General features: G+C 34.1%; 2 protein-coding genes across 5 annotated transcripts in view; both read right to left on the bottom strand.

Annotated features, from left to right (window-relative positions):
* Positions 1-4,529: 4,529 nt before the first annotated feature.
* Positions 4,530-8,185, bottom strand: LOC110113942 (leucine-rich repeat receptor-like serine/threonine-protein kinase BAM1). Its single transcript, XM_020846669.2, has 2 exons — positions 5,511-8,185; positions 4,530-5,187 (listed from the first exon to the last, which is right to left on the bottom strand). The coding sequence occupies exons 1-2, from the start codon at positions 8,092-8,094 to the stop codon at positions 4,784-4,786; spliced, it is 2,988 nt and encodes a 995-aa protein (XP_020702328.1). The 5' UTR covers positions 8,095-8,185; the 3' UTR covers positions 4,530-4,783.
* An 8,178-nt stretch (positions 8,186-16,363) lies between these two features.
* LOC110113948 (lariat debranching enzyme) overlaps positions 16,364-22,752 on the bottom strand; it is a 35,758-nt gene continuing 29,369 nt past the window's right edge. Inside the window, exons 10-12 of one of the 4 annotated variants that reach the window (XM_020846674.2) lie at positions 18,942-19,034; positions 18,532-18,604; positions 16,364-16,811 (exon numbers count right to left, since the gene is read on the bottom strand). In XM_020846674.2, the coding sequence (XP_020702333.1) occupies positions 18,570-18,604; positions 18,942-19,034 (128 nt within the window). In that variant the 3' untranslated portion in view covers positions 16,364-16,811; positions 18,532-18,569. Of the gene's footprint in view, positions 16,812-18,206; positions 18,605-18,941; positions 19,035-22,752 lie in introns of those variants that run through there. The other 3 variants (XM_020846676.2, XM_028693446.1, XM_020846675.2) reach the window with 3 other exon arrangements.

Here is a 22,752-nt window from a genome sequence, read left to right as displayed (position 1 = left end):
AGCATCTATTGATATGATTATCTTTGATATATTTTTTCATCTTCTATTTTTAATTTTTTTGAAAATACGTATTTTTTAAATCCCTATTTATTTTAAATTTACTTGAAGTTTTATTAGACAAATATTAATGTGATCATAATTTGAAAATAGAAAAATAAATCAGATAAAAAGAAAATAATCAAATAATTAAGATTCTTAAAGAGAGATTTTTTTTTTTTTTGAAAAAATAGGGCCCAATTTAAATTAATTATTGAATAAATACAACAAGCGTAAAGTAGCTCTCTGTCAGACAGTGGAAGGCTATTGCTTGCTTAGACGTGAATAATAGGGAATATTTTACATACGCACGAGCGAGCAGAGGGTAATGCAATTCAAATAAAGTTGAAAAAGTAATCATAACTGAATTTTTAAAATAAGAAAATAATTATGATTTTGGAAATTGAAAATAATTTTTTTTAACAAAAACAAAAAAAATAAGATGATAATCACAATGTGGTTCATAGATGATTATTAGATGAAGGATTTCTGTTGGAAAAATTATTTTGTGCACCATCTAGATTTGTGTTCGGATATCGCACAGAATAATCTATTTTTCTGTTGAGAGCAGATGTGCCCAATTACTTCGCCGTCCTTCAGAAAATAATTTTTTTTAGAAAATTAATTTTTTATGTTTATATGAAAATTTTATTTATTTATTTAATAAAAGCTGAGAGTTGGGTTAAATTTTTATATTGAAAGATAATTAGTATAAAAAAGATGTAGCACCTTTAATGGGTTCATCGAATGCTAGGGTTTCATCTGCCAGGTTATTGCTCAATGACATCATCTCTCAGTGCATCAGCTTGCTTCTTCTTGTTGTTGTTATTGTTGTTGTTGTGGTCCTTACTAAACCCTTTGATTGTCATCTCAGGCAAGACCGGACAGCCTAAGTGTAGTAACTGCTACTACATAAACAAATTGATCAGATGCAAATATGCTAAGAAGTTCATGCGTGCCTTCATATATGTTAAGTGTTTGCTAAATTTCTAGTTATTAAGTGCTTATTAAGGTAGAAGAGTCTCTGATTAAGTTAGAAAATGGTAGAAAATCCAAGTGCAGAAAGTCTCTTGGGAGCAGTATTACAACATTATCACTTGAACTTATATGAGCCACCTCTAAAATCCTATATTTTTTATGGATGATTCTGAGATAAAGATGCTAATGAGGACGTCAATATGTGCAAAACACTTCATATAGTGAAAGTTTTAATGTGAGAGATATTAAAGTGCACTACGACTAATGTTATTAGGGCACTTACATGTTTGTATTATATTCTATTTTGTTTTATTTTTGTTTCTATTCCTCCATCTACCTTATGTAGGTATGAGATGATCAAGGGAGTTATAATTAGAATGGAAATTATAGTAGAAATCGGGCAGTGTTTACTCCATTTTCTTTATGCTAGCTGGTGGACTAATCAATGGAGGTATAAGTGAAAGCGGAGTTATAAACATGCATCGGGATATATATATATATTCATATCATATTTTATATACTAGATTGACAATCCATTAAGTAATATAAATTAATATTTATGTCTAAAATTAAGTTATATTAACGGTAAAGTTAATGTTTTTTATGTTAACAAGAAAGTTCAAGATATAGCCAAGTTATGTACAAGGTTATAATATTTCCGATACATATCCAAGTTCAAGAAATGCGTATCTCGCCCTTCTAATAAAGTTAAACATATTAATACAAGAAAATCCAATGTTACTATTTCATGAACAATAATGTTATTTTATGTTACATTTATAAAGATTATTTGAATAATTTATGAAATCTTTTCTTCATATAATTGTAAATGTGAATCATGATTCAAGTATTTGCTTTCTCTATAAATTATACGTTATTTCAAGATAAGAAAGTTGTTGACTTATTAGAAATTGATATGGTATGAGTTTCATTCTTGCTCACTTTGTAAATTATTGATGATCTACAAGTATTATAAACTATGACAAAAAATTATTTTTGAAGAAATGTAAAATTTTGATTCTATATATTAATTATTTTATTTTTATTTTGGATGTTTAGAGGCTCTTGTATGTCATGTATTGAGAATGAGATGATTAGGATTAGATTTTAATTATTCCATTATACCCTAGGATAAAATAGAGTGGTATTAGAGCAATAGTTTGGAAGAATTAAATCATAATCAAACTTGTATAAAATGATATTTAGTTAAATAAAGAAGCATCTATGATAATCTGATTGTATTTTCTATGTTATGTGATATATAGGTGTATAGTTGAACAATGTATTTCATTTTAGGTAAAAATGTCAGTGAGCAAGGACCTCCAAAACCTAGAAGCAGCTGATGGAGAGTGTTCTAGCATAACTGCAACCATAAAAAGTACATTGGGAGCATTGGTCTCTGACTCCATTATGTAGTTAAAAGACTACTTGTGTAGCAGTTCTCAACTAAGTTTTAGGATATAAGGCTAATAGTTTTCATTTACTACATCATAACTCCAAACCTTTTCTCAATTTTATGATGAACAAAATATTAGTCTTAATTTTCTAATAAAATGAATAACTTACATAATAAATTTAAACCTTTAACATTATAAATCTTAAGATATGATATTATGGAGTACTTCTAAGCTTCTTAGAATCCAACACTCTCTATTTTTCATCATTTAGTCTCTGAAAATAACTTTTATAATTAGAACTAATCTCATTTGAAATTCTAAGAGATCATCCTTGTCTAAATTTGAAAATCATAAAAATAATTGTATTACTTTAATCAAAAGCATTATCAATATATCATTTCTCTTGGAATATAATTCACCCCAAGAGCCTACCTTGAACTTGTGCATGAATAAAATAAACTCTATCTTATGCATATTATGAAGTAAAAAGGCTCTTTGAGTGTAAGTATTTTTTTCTAAAACTCTATTTTTTATTTTGAAACCATCATTTAATAATATTTTTATATTTCAAGACGATATGCAATTCTTGATATAATATTTAATCACAAAAATAAAATTTTCAAATACATTATTTACTCTCCCCCATGTGTTATTAGCGACTTAATCAAAGACGGTGATTGGTGCATTTTTAATTTATCAAATGCATATGGGAACTTATTATAATTTTTATCATTATGTTCTCACCATATGCTTTGTAGATTACATAAAAGATGCAAAAAAATGTGAATATTATATATTCATATATGTCCATGTTGGTAATTTTCAGGTATCTAATAGATACCCATCAAGAAGCTTAACCCAAGGGATCACATGATCAAAGTGACACCCACCTGAAGAAAGCTTGATCCAGCAACACATTAGTTGAAGCTAGCACATGGGCAATAAGCCATTCTTCCATGTGGAAATCACAAGTAGGAGATAAGACCAAGGACGTAATTATCCTCAACGAGCTCGCCAAAAAACCTGCCTATACAAATCTGCACCCTAAAGACCACTTGCCTTAATAGAGATCTCTCAACTATAACAACAATTTGCAATCAAAACAACACACCTTCCATGGACATCTTGAATCAAGCTACAAAAAATAATAAACCTCAAAGAAGTCTACAACTATGACATTATTGATTGATTTCATCCCAGGCTCACATCCACTTTCACCCAGAAGACTCACCCCTCACACCCGATGGCGCAACTTTCATTCTTGAGGACTCACCTTTCATTTCTAGAGATTAGCCTTTACAGACTCGCCAAACATATCAAACCCTAAAACTCACCCAAGGCACTCTCGTAAGAGGAGGGGAGCCACATCAAAGACAAGGATCCATGTGTGTATCATCATGCTAGTCTATGTGTCTATATCAATCATGTTAGATACTACTCATTTTTACTTTATTTTATTATAAGTTTAGTCTATGCTATAACTCTTTTAACCCTATAAATAAAGGATAAAAATACATATTTTGAATTTCCATTCTATTAGAAATATTCACTAACTCATCATAATCACTAATTTTGTTTATTAAAATTTTATACTCTTTTGCGAATAACTTGCTTATAATGAATAAATTTGAATCCAATAGATATAAAAATCATGATAAAATAGAAAAAATTATATAAAGATTATCTTGCTATGAGACATTGAAAGAGATGATGAAGCATTTAAGTCTACTTTTAATAATAATATAGTGAGCATCACAAACCATAATCTTAATCACTTATACTTTTCATATATATATATAATACACACACACCTTATCACAATTAAATGTTGCAGGATTGATAATCTAATAAAAATATAAGATATTTTGATAGAAAATTATAAAAATAAATATAAAAAGTTCTTACTAGTTTATTACTATAAATAATTAACTTGTAAATGTTATAAAAAATATCAAAAATCAAACCTAATCAATCCATCCACCAATATGAACCAATCCAAAAGTCTCTTCTACACACAACTAATCAGTACCAACAATTGACTGAAGACCAAGTGAATTAAATAAATATTTATGATTTTTTTTTTATGGAGGAAAAAAAATCATTAATGATGCCATTGGGAACCAAATATATTTAAAGCTTTCTGTTAACTAAAGATCATAAAAACAAGGCACCAACTTTCATAAATGATGCACATGACAAATAAGCCAAAAACTTCCAGCACCTGACATGTTGACCCCCCACCACTTCTAATTTCACATATGAAATTAACTACTACTGCACTACCCAATATCAAACCACCTAATTCTTAAGACCCCCAAAACCAACCAATTCTCCCTCGCTCCCCCTGTACAAAGATCTACAGAGGCTTTTATTCAAACGCTTAGCAGATAACCCTTTGCTTCATCGGCCGTCGGCGGATCGCTGGTCGAACTGTTTGAGGACTCCTCCCCAGGCTTCAATGGAGGGCTCGGCACATCCGTGAGGATTTGAACGACCTCCCTCATCGTCGGACGTTCGACGCTCTGCTCGGCAACGCAGAGCATTGCGACATAGAATACATGCATTGCTTCCTGCATGGAAACTGTAGGAAGCCTTGGGTCCAGAATCTTGATCACCCCATCTTTGTTCGAGTCTGTCACCTTCCTAACCCACTGTACAATGTCGACGCCATCGCCGAATTCCCCGACTGGTTTTCTACCAGTTACTAACTCAAGTAGAACCACACCAAAGCTGTACACATCGCTCTTCTCGTCCACTTTCAGTGTGTATGCGTACTCTGCAAAGCAAATGGAACAGAGCATCAACTTAGTTTAGATTTCTCATAGCTTAATAAACAAAATCATTAAAGACTTTTCAATAAAGAAACTTTATAGAAACAGAGACTTTGCACGATCGGTATGGGTTGGAAAACAAAGGTCTGAACTTCCCTCATCTACAGTGACGGATTAAAAGCAGAGTAAAAAAGCTTCAATTCTCTTTTCAAGGCAAAAAAAGTTTTAGCTGCAGAGCTTTGTATCTCAGCATTCAAAATGGTGAAGATCAAAACTGAAAAATAACGGCTGTAATATTTTTAAGTGAAAGAAATTTAAGAAACAATACCTGGGGCTATGTAGCCATAAGAGCCGGCAATGGCAGACATGCATTCGGAGGTGCCGGAATCCTGAAGGAACTTAGCCAGGCCGAAATCAGCAACATGGGCTTCAAAATTGGAATCAAGTAGTATATTATTTGATTTGACATCGCGGTGAATGATCAGAGGAGAACAATCGTGGTGGAGATAGCTGAGACCTTTAGCTGCTTCCACAGCTATCTTATACCGAAGATCCCAGAGCAAGTGGCCACCTTTCTTCCCATGAAGAACCTCTCCAAGGCTACCATTGGGCATATACTCGTATACAAGAAGATTAGTTTCATGGTTTGAGCAGAAACCTAGCAATCTCACAATGTGTCGGTGTCGGATTCGACCAAGTGTTTGAATCTCAGCGGAGAAGCCATGGTCGTGCGCAGCTCCCCTGCTCATCACGGGCAGACGCTTCACAGCCACTTGCTCTCCGCTTGGAATGCTGCCTTTGTACACAATGCCTGCACAGCCTTTTCCGATGATGTTTTCCTCCTTGAGACAATCCAGCACGTCGTCGCAGGTGAAGTCCAAGCGCTGGAAGGTGGTGAGCTTCCATGCCCGGGCTTCACTTGCCTTCTTTAAAGACCGGGCTTTTAAGATTGCAACTATGGCGAAGACGATGGAACATAACAGAAGGCCTATCACTAAGATTAGCTTGGAGGACGAGGATAGGCCATGGGTGTGGCCGGAGCCTCCATTTGCCGCAGCACCGGAGTGGCATGGGCCGAGATAAGGGCCGCAAAGATCCGGATTGCCCATGAAGGATGTGGCGTTGAAGTAGCTGAACTGGCCGGTAGCAGGAACGAGACCAGAGAGATTATTGTAAGAGAAATCAACAGCTGTTAGGCTTTGCATTGTGGAAATGGAAGATGGAATGCTGCCTTCCAAGTGGTTTCTTGAAAGATTAAGGTAATTCAAGATACGCATCCTGGTGATCTCCGCTGGGACCTCTCCAGAGAGGTTATTTCGGCTGAGATCAATAAATGAGAGGAGCTTGCAATTGCTGATCTCTGGCGGAATACGGCCGGAGAAGCCGTTTCCGCTGAAATCCATCTTGGAGAGCTGCTGCAGCCGGCCGATGTCCGGCGGGATGCCGCCGAAAAAGAAGTTTTGGTTTAAAAGAAGCTTCTGTATACCAGAAAAATTACCGATCGAGGGCGGGAGAGGACCGAATAGACGATTGTTAGAGAGGCTAATCTGTCCGAGGTTTGGCGAGATGTGTAAACTCCCCGTCTCCGGGAACGCGCCAGTGAGAAGGTTGTCCTGGAGCTCAACCTGTGCGAGATCCGGAAGGCCGAAAAGTCCACTGGGAATGGATCCATTGAGATAGTTATCTCCCATACGGATTCGGCTCAGAGACAAGCAATGGCCGAGAGATTCCGGAATCGGGCCAAAAAGGAAGTTTCCGAGCGCGATTAGCGTCTGCAGTTTGTTTCCGAAGCACAGATCAGGAGGAAGATTGCCGTTGAGCTTGTTTGTAGATAGATCAAGAAGTAGGAGGCGGCCGTTCCGGCCGAGCAGCCTAGGAATGCTTCCGGTGAAGTTGTTCTCCCAGAGCTGGAGCACCTCCAGCTCCGGCAAATCGCCGATAAAGTCTGGAATGGCTCCGTAGAGGTTGTTCCGAAATAGATTCAATAACGTGAGGTTCCTAAGTTCGGCGAACGACTTAGGTATCTCCCCCGTGAATGCGTTGTTCGAAAGATCCATCGATTTGAGGCTCCGAAGCAGGCCGAGCTCCGCCGGTAGCTCGCCGGAGAGGCCATTAACCTGCAGGAAAAGAGTATCAAGGTTCACTAAGTTGCCAAACTCGGATGGAATCTCGCCGGAAAGGCCGCAGTTAGCCATGTCCAGTCGAACGAGGTTCGTGAGATTCCCGATTTCCGGCGGGATACCCCCCTCGTAGCTGTTGAAATAGCCAAGGTATAACTGCTGTAACCGCTTGAGCTTCCCGATATCCGGCGGGATCCGGCCGCCGAGCTCGTTGCCGGACACGGCAAGATACTCCAGAAACTCCCACCCTCCATACTGCGGCGGAATGACACCGGAAAAGAAATTACCACCAAGGTGTAGATGGCGAAGGTTGTGGAGCTCGGTGACCTCGTGTGGGAGGATACCAGTTAGATTATTGTTGTAGAAATCGAGTACTCGAAGATTCTTGAGGCGTGACAGTGTGGACGGGAAGCTGCCATTGAAGATGTTGTTAGAGAGGTTTAGATACCGGAGATTAGAAGCGAGCGAGATCTCCGGCGGGATAGGGCCAGAGAAAGAGTTGACGGCGGCAGAAAAATTGAGGAGGTCGTGGAGCTGCCCTACGGCGGGGGATAGAATGCCGGAAAGGTTCATGCCGGTCAAGTCAAGGGAGATGACTCGACCTTGCTCGTCGCAGCCGACGCCGATCCAAACGCAGTGAAAGGATGATTGGTTCCAGCTTGCAAGGGAACTGGAAGGATCTGAAACAGAGGACTTCAAAGTGAGGAGCGCCAGCTTCTCCGGCGAGATATCGGCCGCCGTAGCCTGGCGGAGGAAACATGCCAAGATTGTTAAAAGCAATGGAAACCACATTGCTGCTGCTGATGCACTGTCTCTCTCTCTCTCTCTCTATAACAGAGCAGTGTGAGCGAACGAGGCAGTCTCTGCAGCTCTGGAGAAGGAAGAAAGCCGCGGGTTTTATGGTTTTTTTTTTAATTAATTTATTTAACAACAGTTCATAATTGATATTTATTTATTTATTATAATTTGGCGCTTTTTTCCATGTTGTAATTTTAAAATTTTCATCGATTGCTCTGATCGAGATTTCATATTTGATATTTGTTCCTTGTTCTGTTTTAGAAATTTTGCAGCTTGAAAATAGGAAAAATAAAATAAAATAACTATGATAAATTTTTTTATTAATTAGTTAGGAAAAAAATAAATAAAAAAATAAAAGTGTAAGTAAAAAGGAGATGTGATGATTTAGTTGCAGAGTGAAGCACATGGCTTTGAGAGTTAGAGCCCTTCACGACAAGGCACCGAGAATTATGAGCTCATTTATCGGATGATAAACTGTAAAATGATGGAAAATTATTATTATTATTATTAGAAAAATTTAGGGCAAAGCTCTTCCATTAAATCCAAATGTTATAAAAAAAATGAACAAAGGAATATAGAAAAAAAATAGAACCAAAAGGAACGAAGCTCCCAAATTGCAAACAAAAACTTAGGATAGGTAAAAAAAATCAACAAAAGATCTACAAAAGAAAAGCCCAAGCAACAAAAAAAAACAATCGAAAGAAGGCAGGTCAGGACTCGGAATATTTTGTTTTAATCATAATTTTCATATTTCTATACTGTATTTCATACTCCTATGGTTGCCCAAAGATCGTCCGAGGGGAGATGTCAATGGGTAGAAAATCATCATTGTCCAAGGCCCCAAAATTTCTGCCAAATCAGAGCAAACGAAAGGCAACAAGAGGCATCTGAGGCATTTGCTGAAACATGACAAACAACAACTGATAAATCAAAAAAGCACACCCAACAGTGCAGTCCAAACCCCAAAAATAGATTGAGCTTTATATCTCAAGTTCTAAAAATTTATAATTTCCCTTAAACCATCTCTGATCTTCTAAAGAGAGATCTTCAGACTAACTACTTTCCTAATTTTACCACTCAAGGTACCAAAATAGTAGATGTTAGATCCAAACTTCTTCACATTATGTTCTTGCAAAATATGATAAATATAGCAATTAATAGAGAGAAGACAAAAGTTTTTGCATCAAGCAGCTTGCAGGATAAGCTTCCGATAAAATCTACCATGTGGATAATATTTGGCCTAAGATGAAATGTTTGATTAAAGGAAGTAGGAAACATTTTGGATAGGACAAAAAAAGAGTAATCACACTAAAAAAAATATGTGGTTATAGCTTTCATAGAAATTATGATAGAGAACACGCTCAGAATCCACCCTATGTTCATTCTAAAAAGTACATCAACCGTTTTAAGCCCACCAAAAATAGTCAGCCAAGCAAAAATAGAGAATCGAAAAGTATGTCGTTTATACCAAATATACATGTGTCAATCAACAGAATCATACATACTAAAATAATCATTATAAATAGCTTGAAATAAAGCTTTAGTAAAATTCTCCCAAACTAAACATATAGAAGAAGAGTTACAAATTGAGATTGAAGTGATATTATTTCTTAGTACAACAGTGATCTGAGGAGGTAAATTCTATATATTATCCAAAATCAAGATGCATAATTTTTCCTTAGGGTTATTGAGATGGAAAGAATACTAATTAGAATGAGCCTCCATAAGAGAGATCCATTGCACAAGTGATCCCACAATAAATTAATTATGCAGTTATCATGAATAGTAAATTTAAATTGGACTTGGCTTTAAGTGCAGCATCACAAATACTTTCCAATATGTCGTGGCTAGACCATTGAGAGATTTTCAAGGGGAAGAATATTTAGCAACCAGCCAGTTGCAGATTAGGGGGGAGTAGAAGTTGTAAAACCTATAAATAATAGAACATTTAAATGCATTTATGAAAGCATACAAAGAAGGAATCACAAGTCCTTACACTTTGGCATGCACGTATTGATCAAAGAAATGTGATGTAATTCGATTGAATATCCCCATAATACAAGAATCTAACACAAGGTTTCCACAAGGTTTTGCATATTCTTTTATGTAAGATGACTCCTCTGATCCAATAAACAATTATGTTAGAGATAATGTACTTAATGAATTGTAACCTACCTACAAAAGAAAGTAATCTAGAATTCCAGCTAGAGAAAGTAATCTAGCATTCCAACTAGAGAAATGATAAGTAATCTTCTCCAATAATGGAAAAAAATCATAAATTTTGGGTCTCGAGGAAGAAATGGGAATTCCAAGGTAGGTAAAAAGTGAAGTAGTGTTGTTGATTAGAAGAGCAGAGGCCAAAGCAGAAGGGGAGGGAATAGTGGCTTTTAGGAGCCCGAGTTTATGATAAAGGTCGTTAATAGGATTGTTATGAGGAGCAACTGCAAATACATAGATCAAATAATTCCAATACTCATTGTTGTAAGAGTAGAAATTTTTGTATATGAATCTACGCCTTAGGGAGGGTCTTTCAGCAGAATTAAGAGGGTTAGAAATTTTTTGACCTTCATCGCCCACCAACTACGGCCCTTCCGACCACTTTCATCCGACTATTATCTTTTCAACCTTCGTCGCCCGCTAACTATGATATTTCTAACCTTTGTCACCCGACTACGATCCTTCTGATCGCTATCTCTTGACTACGATCTTTTCGACCTTCATCGCTTGACTACAATCCTTTCAATCATCAACTGACTATGTTCTTTCAAACCTCTATCGTTTGTCAACTACAGCTTTCCAACATCCACCATCTAACTACGGTCCTTCCAATCACCGTTGGTTACTATGGCCTTTCCGACCTCCGTCACCCACCGATTATAGTCATTTCAAACTTCATTGCTTAATTGACTACGATCTTTCCAAGCACCATCACCTGACTACAATCTTTTAGACCTATGTTGCCCGTCGACTTCGATATTTCTAATCACTATATAACCGATTATGATCCTTCTGATCAGCTTCGTCCAACTATGATCTTTTCAATCTCTGTCGCTAGCCTACTACGGTTCTTCTAATAACTGACATTTAACTACGGTCTTTCTGACTTCCATCGCCCACCGATATATATATATATAATTTCATATTCCAAATTTTCTTAAAAGTATTCTGAAATTCAAATTTTATTTTGGAGAAATATTAAATCCAAATAATCCGATTAAAATTTAATTATTATGAACTTTTTAATTCATTTTAAAATAATTATAACGTTGTCTAAAAATAAATAATCATGATAATCAAATAATCCTCTCGCGTCGTTTGACCACCACAAGACCCGGCCGTGCTTTTTTTTTTTTTTTGGGAGAAATAAAAAATTAACGCGACCGTGCTAATAAATAACAATAATTCAAATATCGAAACAAATCCTCGTGCTTGCCAAGTGTTTATTTTTTGCGGGGTCCACATTTTGGAACTTGTGATAAGTTTGTATAATATTTAAATTAAACAAATTCATTTTTTTTTTGTGTTTATAAAAATTAAATCTAATTATCATATTAAAAAAAAGCTTTCTACTTTGATTCGATTTTATTTTTACCATCGAATTAATTAAAAAATATTTAGAAGCATACAGACAAAATCTAAGATTAAAATATTTAGATTACTAATGAATAATAAAAATATAAATTAACTTAAAACTTACATGAAAAGAAATTAATTCAAATAAAGTTTTTAATAAAAACCATCCTTCCTTAAAAAAATACTTTTATTTATTTTATAATTTACAACTTTCATTTATTCAATTTGCGACAAATGTCATTTCTTTTATTTTTAATCATTAATTTTCTGTCCGATTAAATCTGCCTCTTTTTTTATTATATCTAAATTACTCAAAAATATGTTATTAATAATATTTTAACTTCATACTATTTTAAATTATTTTATTATAGCCAGCAAATGTAAGTACGAGTCCACTTGCGTTCGGAAAGATAAAAAGGTCATATACTGCCGGCGGAGACCGCCGGCGAACTATATTCACCGCCGGCGAATGCTTTGGCTTTGGAAGTCGAACGGTACTTATTTACTCTGTTCGTTTATGATTATTGGGTTTTGAGAATATTTTATTGGAGGATATGGCTCTTAATAGTTAATATTATCATTATCGATGTAATGGCGATTTTCTTTTTGGGTGAAAAATTGGTAAGAAATTTCTAATTAAAATAGATTCAACAGCTTTAAAATTAATTCTTCTCAAATTTTAATTAAAATATTTAAATTAACTTTTTAAATTTATTGAATATATTTTAAGATGAATATAATAATTAATTAATTTTATATTACACTCATTTAGAGATAAATTTATGTAATTTCGATATTATCAAATAATAGTTTCCCCTTAATTTTTATTGAAGTTAAAACATTGAAATTTAATGAGTTGGACAAACTTTAGGCGTGCCTAAATTGAAAGATGGTCAATTGAGATGCTAGCTCTTGTGTAATTGTGTTGTTAAATTGAAAACTTTCTATTTAAACTTCATTTGGAATAACTTTTTTATTGTTCTTCAAATAGCTTTTTAGTACAAAAATTAAAATTTTATACTTAAAAGCTGCTTTAAGAAGCAGTAAGAAAGTCGTCACAAACAAAGCCTTAGGCTTCATTTTGGATGACTTTTTTTATTGTTTCTTAAAACAGCTTCGTAGTAAATAAATTTTAATTTTGTATTAAAAATTTGTTTTAACGAGCAGTAAAAAAATCATCCCAAATGAAATCTTAAATTAAAAGAGGTACCACACTTATTGGATGAGAGAGAAAGTTTCGAAATTGAACTTCTAAGATATTAGAGAGCCGATCTATTGCATAAAGGAGCACATTTTGATTATTGATGATAAGGAATTGATGATAGTCATAAATAGTGAACACAAGTTGAAATTATATAATTATCAAATTTGCTCTTTCACATTTCCCCCACTTTATAGCAACAATTATTTTTATCTCATTCATCTTAAATTTAAAATTTAAAATCTTCAATGTTAAAATTAATTTAGACACAACTCTTCTTAATCTTTTGGTTGGGAGCTTTGACTACCAGCTAAGAGGTCTTGGGTTTAAGTCTTGTGTATGAGATGTTATTAATTTTCTCTAAATATACATTTTAAGATAGCATTTGTTTTGATTTTCAGGAATACAAAATGGGACCTCTAAACAGATAGAAAATACAAAATTAATTATGAACATTTAGTTTTTGCGTTGATTTTTTACAATAAAGAATACACGCCAAAACAAACAGAAAATACAAAATTGATAAATATTATTAATAGGTGTTTGATATATTCCATTAAAGACAAATTTTGGGACATATAAATTTTCTCGGCAATTATCCACTACAAAGTTCGAATTAATTTATTTACTTTTCAATAATTATAAATTCAGTTTTGAATTATGATCTATGATAATCGCTCAAAAAGCCTTGACCTAAACAGCATCGAGCCATTTGTCTGAGTATCTAAGATTTTATTTGGGATGATTTTCTTGCTATTTTTTAAAGTAATTTTAAAAAAATAAAAAATTTTGTAGTAAAAAGTTATTTTAAAAAATAAGAAAACAGTTCCTAATGAAACCTAAATTAAATTAATTTGCACCTTAATTCATAATAATCTAATGCGCTATAGGCATTTCTCGCTGACGTTTGAATTAAAAAAAAAAAAACTAAATATAATTTTTTGTAATTAATGGTTTCTTTAATGTGTACTCTAAAAAATAATAGTGACTTGGCACTTTCCAATCATTATACAAAGAGAATATTTTGGATGAAAATTTTCTAATTCAAATTTAATAAAAAAATTTGAAAAAAAATATAATATATCATAATACACTTAATTTTTTTTTTACTCAAAAAAAATACACTTACTTTTAAAATTAACATATTATATGAAGTATTTAAACTAAAATTAATCTCAATATAAATTTAATAATTATTAAAAGCGTCTTAATAAAGAATATATCTTGACATAATTTTTTTTTTCCAATAAATTGTATAACCATCACATTTATTTTAAGATAAATACAATGGATAACAATCAGTTGAAAAACTTTTGTTATATTCATCTAATTTTTTTTAGTAATAATTGATACATCATAAAATATGGCCTTGATCGAGCACTAATCTTGAGGCCTATTCAAACTAACAACTTCTAAAATTAAATAAGGGACCATTCGAACTCCAATTTCAACAAACTTATAGTTAAACTGAATGTCTCAAAAAGATGAACCCAACGACATCAATATAGGATCAATTTGAGCCAAAATGGATCCAAATTAGGGGGTCAGAGCATATTTGAAACCTTCAAAGCATAAATTAGATGATCAAATAATATTCAAATATAGCATGCTTATAATCAAATCGAGCGGCTCGACGAGAAGAATCTAATGAGACCAAGAACGCTTGATTATGACATCATTATGGTACTCAAATGCTTGATGAGTGCTCTATTATCAAGGGAATCAATATGAGTCTTTCGATTGACCAATATGATTTTGTCTTTAATTTTCTCTATATTTACAAAGCCGACTATCACCAGACCATTGCCCATCTGTTGACCATCATTAAATCACTGCATATCCGTCGACCTTCGCCTAACCACCTCCCCTCCGCTGACCACCACCTATCCGCAGATCCGCAGACTATCGTCGAATCATTGCACGTCGTTGAAACTCTACACCACCACCTACCGCAGCAGAATCTCCGACCAACTGCTAACCATTGTCGGTACTCCGTCTGACTGTTATCAACATGCCCTCCGACCATAGTCGCCTGTTGACTACGGTCCGTCCGACAATGTAATATACTCTATATGCCCTCAGACCACTGTTGCCCGCAGACTATGATTGCTCTGAGCACTGTCACTTCATTACGATGCTACTGACCGAATGGAGATACCAACATTCTTTTGGTAGCAACTCTCATATCACTAGATTCTTCTAACTCCCACAATGTAATATACTCTATATGATGTATATTTGATATATCAAGCCAATGTCGTCACCTCAAGGAAAGGCCTCATTTGTAATCAACAATAAATACTAGTGGAATCATTTTAACTGGGTCAGACCCCGTAATTTTTTCACTTTTTAAGATTTTTATGTAAAAATCTTGACGTCACTTATAACTCTCACACCCTTCTCTCTCTTATCTGTCTATATGCTATATTTTTGCACAAAACATAGACACTAAACTCTATTCTTCTCTACTGCTATGAATGTTCAAGTACACAACAACTATAAAGTTTATTTTAATGAAATTTAAATAAAAATATTCCAAAAACATGCTATCAATTAACGAGAGATGCTTCCAATAACTTCACCTATAAATCTCTATTTTCTCGATAAAGTGGACTCATATGAATATTCAAATAAATACCAATGAAAAATTGAGTTTTACTCGCATATTATTATTAACTTTTTTTTTTTTTGGGAAATTATTATTATTAACTTAGAACAATAATTATGAAGTAATTCGAAATTTCAGCTGATAATGAAATTATAAACAACACTAAATTAAATTTGTTAGGGACACATAATTTGTTTGTTATGATGGTTGATTGGCTGTACACTTAATCATTGAGCGGGCCATATTTATCAGCTCAATCATTTTTATGTAGGTTTGTGTGGTCATATTTAGTTCGATATTAGGGTGAAATAGTAGTCAGATTTAACTGTACTCTTCACATAAGACGTGTTTAAAGGCCGGCTTAGTTCACTTACGATACGACAATTATAATAATTTTTTTTTTCTTTTAATTTGTTTTTTTTTTTTTTCGTTGCAATGCAAGATTTTTTTGAATAAATATTATAGTATGAAATAGAAGATCAACTATTTAAAATTTTTAAATTTGAAGCCTTTGCGGCCTCCATCTTTCTTTCGCATTTAAGGAAGAGAACTTCACTTAAGATAAAAGTTAATAAATTACATAGATAGATATAATTAAACTATTTCAATAAAATAGAATAGAAAAAGTAGGCCCAAACTAAAAGATAAATAGGAATAGAGTTATAACCCCAAAAAAGCGAGAAATTATTATATGCGAAGACCGGATGCAAAACGTCATCCGGAGACAAACCAAAATGTGCCACGTTAGCAGTACCGAGCCGCGGTACCGACCAATACCAAGCCATGATACCGAGCACAGAGGTGACCTGACTCATTCTAATTAGTCTCCGAATATCATTCGACGTTTTCATAGAATAATTTTTTAAATAGGAATGTAATCATAACCCCAAAAAAGCACACTTTACCTCAAATCACATGGGCCACAGGCCCACAGTCAACATATATGTATTTGTTCTTCGTTCACATATCCATATGTACAAGCAATTTAAAAAAGGACAAGCAAGAATCTCATAGCCTTTGGAGATAACGCTGTAAATAAATCTGATATGAAGGACTACTACTTTATTATTAAGCTTTGCACGGTTTATTTAATATGTTAATGTTAAAGAAAAAAAAAAAAAAAAACGAATCCAGCAGAGGCATTTGCTTTGCAACTCTAAAAGCCAAGTCCTTGTGGCCAGGATTTTAGGTGAAGAAGATTGCACAGAATCCGAATAGCCTCTTATTGCGGGAGAGACAACATGCAATTTTCTTAGCTGCTCCCACTGTCGTCGCTTTACAGCTGGGTAATTCATTCTTCGATGAATAAGGTTCATTTCCTAATTCCACCTTTACAATAATTTCTTATCTTTAGTTTCTATAAAAAAAATGTTCAATTTTTTTTAATAAAATACATGCTTTTTTTTAATGACTAAATAAATATATGACCTAACATATGTTGCACGGATACGCCTATTTATGAGACATGCTGTATCAAACACATGTCGGATATGGATACGCCTCCGATACGGTACAGATACAGCTTTGTCGTGTCCAATTAAAATATTATTTAAATGTGATCGAACATGCGTATCACTTGATACTCGGTATTGCTCAGTACTGCTCGATATTGTTCGGTACTGCTCGATACCAAGCGATACTAGAACTCAGTACTGCTCGGTACCGAGCGATACTAAAACTCAGTACTGCTCAGTACTCAATACGGCTCGGTACTAGTCGGTACTCCTTAGTACCGCTCGGTATCGGAACTCGGTACCACTCAGTTCCGCTCGATACTGCTCGGTACAGAGGGGTACCGAATGGTACCAAGCAGTGCTGAGAAGATAGAGAAAACTTTAAAGCAACTATGTATATGTAACTCCTACCATATAATGCAATCTATTTGATGTACATTTGCTACATCAATCCAAGGTCTTCTCCCAATGAAGGGTCTCATTTGTGATCGACTACAAATACTAGTGGATTCATTCAAACTGGGCCAGGCCCCGTGGTTTTTCCCCCTTCAGGGGTTTTCCACGTAAAAAACTCTAGTGTCTCTTATGAATGCTACACCCTCTCACTTATTTGATTGTGTGCTGGATCTTCGTACAATGCTAAGACGTTAAACCATATATTTCTCTACCGCCACGAATACTCCAGGACGCAACAATTATATTTAATATATGTTATATAACTCCGTTAAACTGGACAATTTTAATATCAATATTGACCCATCTTGATTTAACTTGCCCCTCTAAATTTAATTAGTAGTAAATGCAATATAAAAGCTGAAATTTATTTCTCTCTCCCATGTAGGTAAATGCTGAAATGTTCTTTAATCATGTTTGCTAAAACGGAAGATGAAATTTTTTTATTCTTGATATCTGACAAGTGGTTAGTTGTGGTTGTTGTAATTCTTTCAATGGTGATCCAACGCAAAGGAACTAAAAGGCTCTGCTATCTTTTTTATTTTTTTGGGAACGAGGTTATCTACCCGCTAGCACTCTAAAGGGAGGACTTGGCAGCATAACTAATCCATAAGCGGAACCTACTGACGCCACCCACCGGCATTGGACCCACACTTGCTTTGTCCCACTGAAGAGGAGAGGCCGTAGTAGAGAGATTCGAACCCGGGATGGGAGGTTCCCAACCATGCTCGCCCACCAACCACCTGAGCCTACGTGGGTGGCTCTACTATCTAAACAACTGACTTTGATGAAAGAATCTCACATGAAACAATAAAAATTAATGCAAATCAATCATTCTAGTTTTTATCAACTAATTATTCTTGTCAACCACAAGAATAAGAATTTCCCTAGACAAAATGGACTATATAACCATTAAATTTATTTTAAGATGAGTACCACACATTAATTAATTAATTAATTAATCAAATTTCACTATATACTCATCTTGAATAAAGTTTGATGATTATTAAAACCACCCAGATCAAATTTGGCAAGACATCCTAACCCAATGTTTACCATATGCCAATGGAACTAAACTGAAAGGGAATAAGAAGCCATTATTATGAGGCAGATAAAGTGGTAAGGTGTAAACAGTCCAGTACCTTGAAATTAAGGGGGCCGTCCTATCACTGCGTATCATTCACTGCAAGTAAGCACCAGGACCTGAAGTCAAAACTATAGGAAAAACCGATGATTCATTAGCATTTCAAATGCTGAAGATAAAAGTGAACTTCGAAGATTTCACGATTCTTCACTGAGTAAAATTTAAAGTTTTTAATATTGAACAGATGAATAGATGAAAGAAAAGGAAGAAAAATCCCAATTAGGCCAATGCAGTTAATAGATCATAGTTTTGTAAGTAGGTTGGGTGCAATTTTTTCAAATATTTGGGCTACATACGGATTTATACATCCAACCACAAGCTACTGCATAGAAATTCAGTTGGACTTGTAATCAGAGACGGGATGAAGCATTGCACAAAGGGGAATTGAACGCTAAAAATCATCATTACCATATGCGGCAAGTTCTTCAAGTTCATCCACATCATCTCCATGAGCATCATCGTCATCTTCTTCACCATCTAGGTGTTTCTGACTGTGAATAACTACAGGTGAAATAAAAAGTCAGCACCTTATCGTATTTTATCATCTCATACGCATTAGCAATTCAGAACACTAATAAAAAGATAGGAAATGATACATGCGGGGTTCTGATACAAAAAGTGAAAGGTTTATTCAACTAAAAGTTATAACTTAAAGATCAAAACCAGCTACTAGTATATATAAACAAATATATTTTTAAGAATGTGAAACTAAAAGCATTACTCTTGTACATCTTTAGCAAGGAACATCCTTACATGAGAGCTATCACATTAAACTACCCCGCAAGCAAAAGCTTTTCAAGCTCATCAAACATACACCAAGAGGCCATTTTACCAAATCGAGCCGTTATGAGTGTCATTGCTTTTGAACATTGCTCAATCATTACAGAAAGCACCAAATATGCATATGGGAGTCATAAATTATATGGAATGCTTGATTTCAATCAAACCATCGACTCTAATATCATTTGTTAGGGAGAGTGGATCAAAAGGGCCAAGGACATCAAAGTTGGACCCAAATGCACTAATAGTTTAAACATTTTCCAACAGAAAGTTTTATATCAAAGAGTAGGAGTTAATTACCAATAATTTCCAAACAAATATATTTTTCAACAATCCAATTTAAAATTAAATTTAATATTCTCATATATCTTAATAGGAACACTGTCGTTGCCAGGTCCCAAGTCCTGGATGAGAAAAGTAGAGTGTGCATTAGATAGTCAACAATCAACATAAAACTTGTCGAATAATCATGACATGAATCATTTAATACATTGTGTTAATGCTAGGGTATTCCCTGTAGGCGATGCATTATATGGCCTGAACACAGCAACAAATGAGCAAGAGTCGCTGCACCAGCGCCCGGATGCAATGTTAAATAAGCAATGGTTCCTACATCATGAATGAATGTGAGCAAAGAAGCTAGTCTATAAAACTAAAACTAAGGATAAGAACTTGAAATAAATATTCCCTTATAGACAAATTAATGGAATTAATAGATATTATGATCAATAGTAAAATAAATATTCTATGCATTCATGAAACTAAATGAGTTGAAGAGAAGTCTAAGGAGATTGATAGTTTAAGATTTAAACTATGGTATTATGGTAGAAGTCATACTTAGGGCTGTCAAAATTTGATCCGACACGAAAACCCGATCCAAAATCGACTCGGATTTTTCGGGTTTGGGTCGACCCGTTTAAAGAACGGGTCGGGTTGGGGTTTAGACTTTCGACCCGTTTAGTTTTTCGGGTCGGGTTTGGGTAAACCCGAATCTAACCCGAAATGACCCGCGCGATAAGTAAATAGGTAAATACTAAATAGCGAACCCGAGCCGCGCAACAGCGGATTCTTTCATTTGTTTCATCCGTGAGTTCTGTCTAGGGCTTCTTTTCTCTCTTTCTCATTGCCTCTCCAGTGCTGGAGCTCTCGTCGAGATCTAAGTCGTCAGCGCGACGGCATCCTCGCTTACCTTCCGGTTCCGACGTTTGGTGATCTGTTTGTATCTCTTTTCCATTACCATTTTTTGATATTTTGAAAATTGAAATTCCTTTGAGATTTTATGTTATTCACTTATTCTCTGCAACTGCAAGGGTGTTGAGATTTTTATTTTTAAGTTTTTAACAATTTAAATGGTTATTTAAGAGTTAAGAAGCGATTTTTAGAAGCACTGAAGCTGTTACCTTACATGTTCGATTGTTCTCGGTCTCGGCTAGGGTTTTATAAATTTGTGTGATTATTGTTGGTTGCTAGGGTGTTTAAAATTTGGTTAATGTTGTCTCTACTTAAGCCAGTTTGAACTTTTGTAGACGTGGAGATTGCAGGATCACTGAGGCAGTTAGGGCATAATGTTTTTTTGCCATTCTTCTTTTGGTTTTTGACTGATTTGTTGGTTGTTGACTCATTGACTTGTTAGGGCATCAAATTTTTTTCCATTTTGCATCTACCCCTTTAATATATTGAAGTGTTAAATGAAAATTTGTTTTAGTTCACTTCAAAATGATACTTCAAAATTAACAAATTTTATCTTTTTGAAAGAATTTTATCTATTCTAGTAGTAAGGAAATGGGCTCTTATGATTTATTTAAGATTCATGTACTTGGTTTCGATTTGACATGTAATAAATATTAAAATATTCATATTGTGATGTCTTCTAATATTTTTTATAGATGAAAGGCTCTAATACTATTCCAGATAATGTTTGTTCTGATGAAAATGAAGAAGTTGTGCCATCTGAAAATGTGATAGAGCCATGTAATGAGGGAGAGGAAGTTCCTAAGAAGCGGAGAAGAATGACTTCGGTTGTTTGGGGTTAATATGAGATGTTTATATTATCTTAGAAATTAGAATAAACAGATACTTTCTTACATTCTTAATATAAATTGTCACCTTGAATGGTAAGTTGTTAATATTCATTATACTTACATCTTACACTGCAATGACCTCATTATGAGATTAATAATTTTGAGGGTTTAATCTGAGCAATATATTATTATTACATATTAAAGTTTTTAACATGTATAATTGGTTTTGTTGCAGGTCACTGCGTCATTGGAGATTTGAAGCCGTTATTTCGAGGATCATTTCATCACATTATCATAGATTTATTGTGAACTCCTTTGTAATTTATAAATTGAATGGAATTTGTAATTGAAAGGATCAATTTAGTTGAAACTTGTAAGTAATTTGATAGATCTGTGAAGTGTGAACGAGTTGAGTTTGTAATTTATTTATTTAAATAAGCAATAGAGTTATTATTTAATTGTTTGCAAATTTACCTTTTCCCATTTTTTACCTCAAATTCTAATACGATTTACTGTACACTCGGTTAATCGGGTCGGGTCGGGTTGACCCGAACCCGAGACGGGTCGATTTCGGGTCACAAAAACTGATCCGTTTATAAAAACGGGACGGGTAGACTCGAACCTGAAAATTGCCGGGTCAGCTCCGGGTTCGACCAAAACCAGACCCGTGACCCGAAATTGACACTCCTAGTCATACTAGAAATGGTGTAGGTGTGATTATAGAAAAGAGTTTGAAGGATAATTTTGTAAAAAATAATAGAATTAGAGATATAATTATAGTTTTAAAATTGTTGTTGATGCTAAGATTATTAATATTATAAGCACTGATGCTCCTCAAGCAAGTTTGGACATGTATTCACAATTTAAATTTTAGAATGATCTAGAAGAACTAATATAAAAGATAACTTTCAAAGAAAGAGTTTTTATTAGAGTAGATTTAAATGGACATGTTGTTAGAGAGGAAGATTATTTTAAAAGCAATCATGGTGGCTATGGCTTTAAAGCGACTAATGAATGTGACAATATGATATTATATTTTTCTTTAGTTTATGATTTTGTACTTGTTAATACCTTATTTAAGAAAAAATATGATCATTTTATCACTTATAAGAATGTATATAATAAAACTTAGATTGATTATTTTCTTATAAGAAAAATAAATCATTTAGATTACAAATATTATAAAGTTATTCCGAGAGAATTTATGTGTCATCATCGTTTATTAGTTTTGAACTTTAAGATGAAAAGGCAAAAAATAAAAAAATAAAATAAATCATTTTTTTAGGATTAGATTGGGGCATTTAAATAATATTAATAAATTTATTTTTGAGAGTAAGATTTCAGATCTTAAAATTTTGCTTGTGTATGAGGGAAGCTAATGTTATGAGGGAAAAAGTAACTAGTGATAATAATAATGT

This window comes from Dendrobium catenatum, unplaced genomic scaffold, assembly GCF_001605985.2.
Source record: "Dendrobium catenatum unplaced genomic scaffold, ASM160598v2 fragScaff_scaffold_289, whole genome shotgun sequence".
NCBI classification, from domain to species: Eukaryota; Viridiplantae; Streptophyta; class Magnoliopsida; order Asparagales; family Orchidaceae; genus Dendrobium; species Dendrobium catenatum.
Note: the sequence above shows the minus strand (reverse complement) of the source record. Positions and strands in the feature narration are given on the sequence as shown.

What these genes read in the sequence shown, in the direction of transcription:
- LOC110113942 (XM_020846669.2), bottom strand. Translation starts at nt 8,094, where the DNA reads ATGTGGTTTCCATTGCTTTTAACAATCTTGGCATGTTTCCTCCGCCAG. An exon ending in TTATGGCTACATAGCCCCAG is followed by an intron (nt 5,188 to 5,510) that starts GTATTGTTTCTT and finishes TTTGCTTTGCAG; the next exon opens with AGTACGCATACACACTGAAA.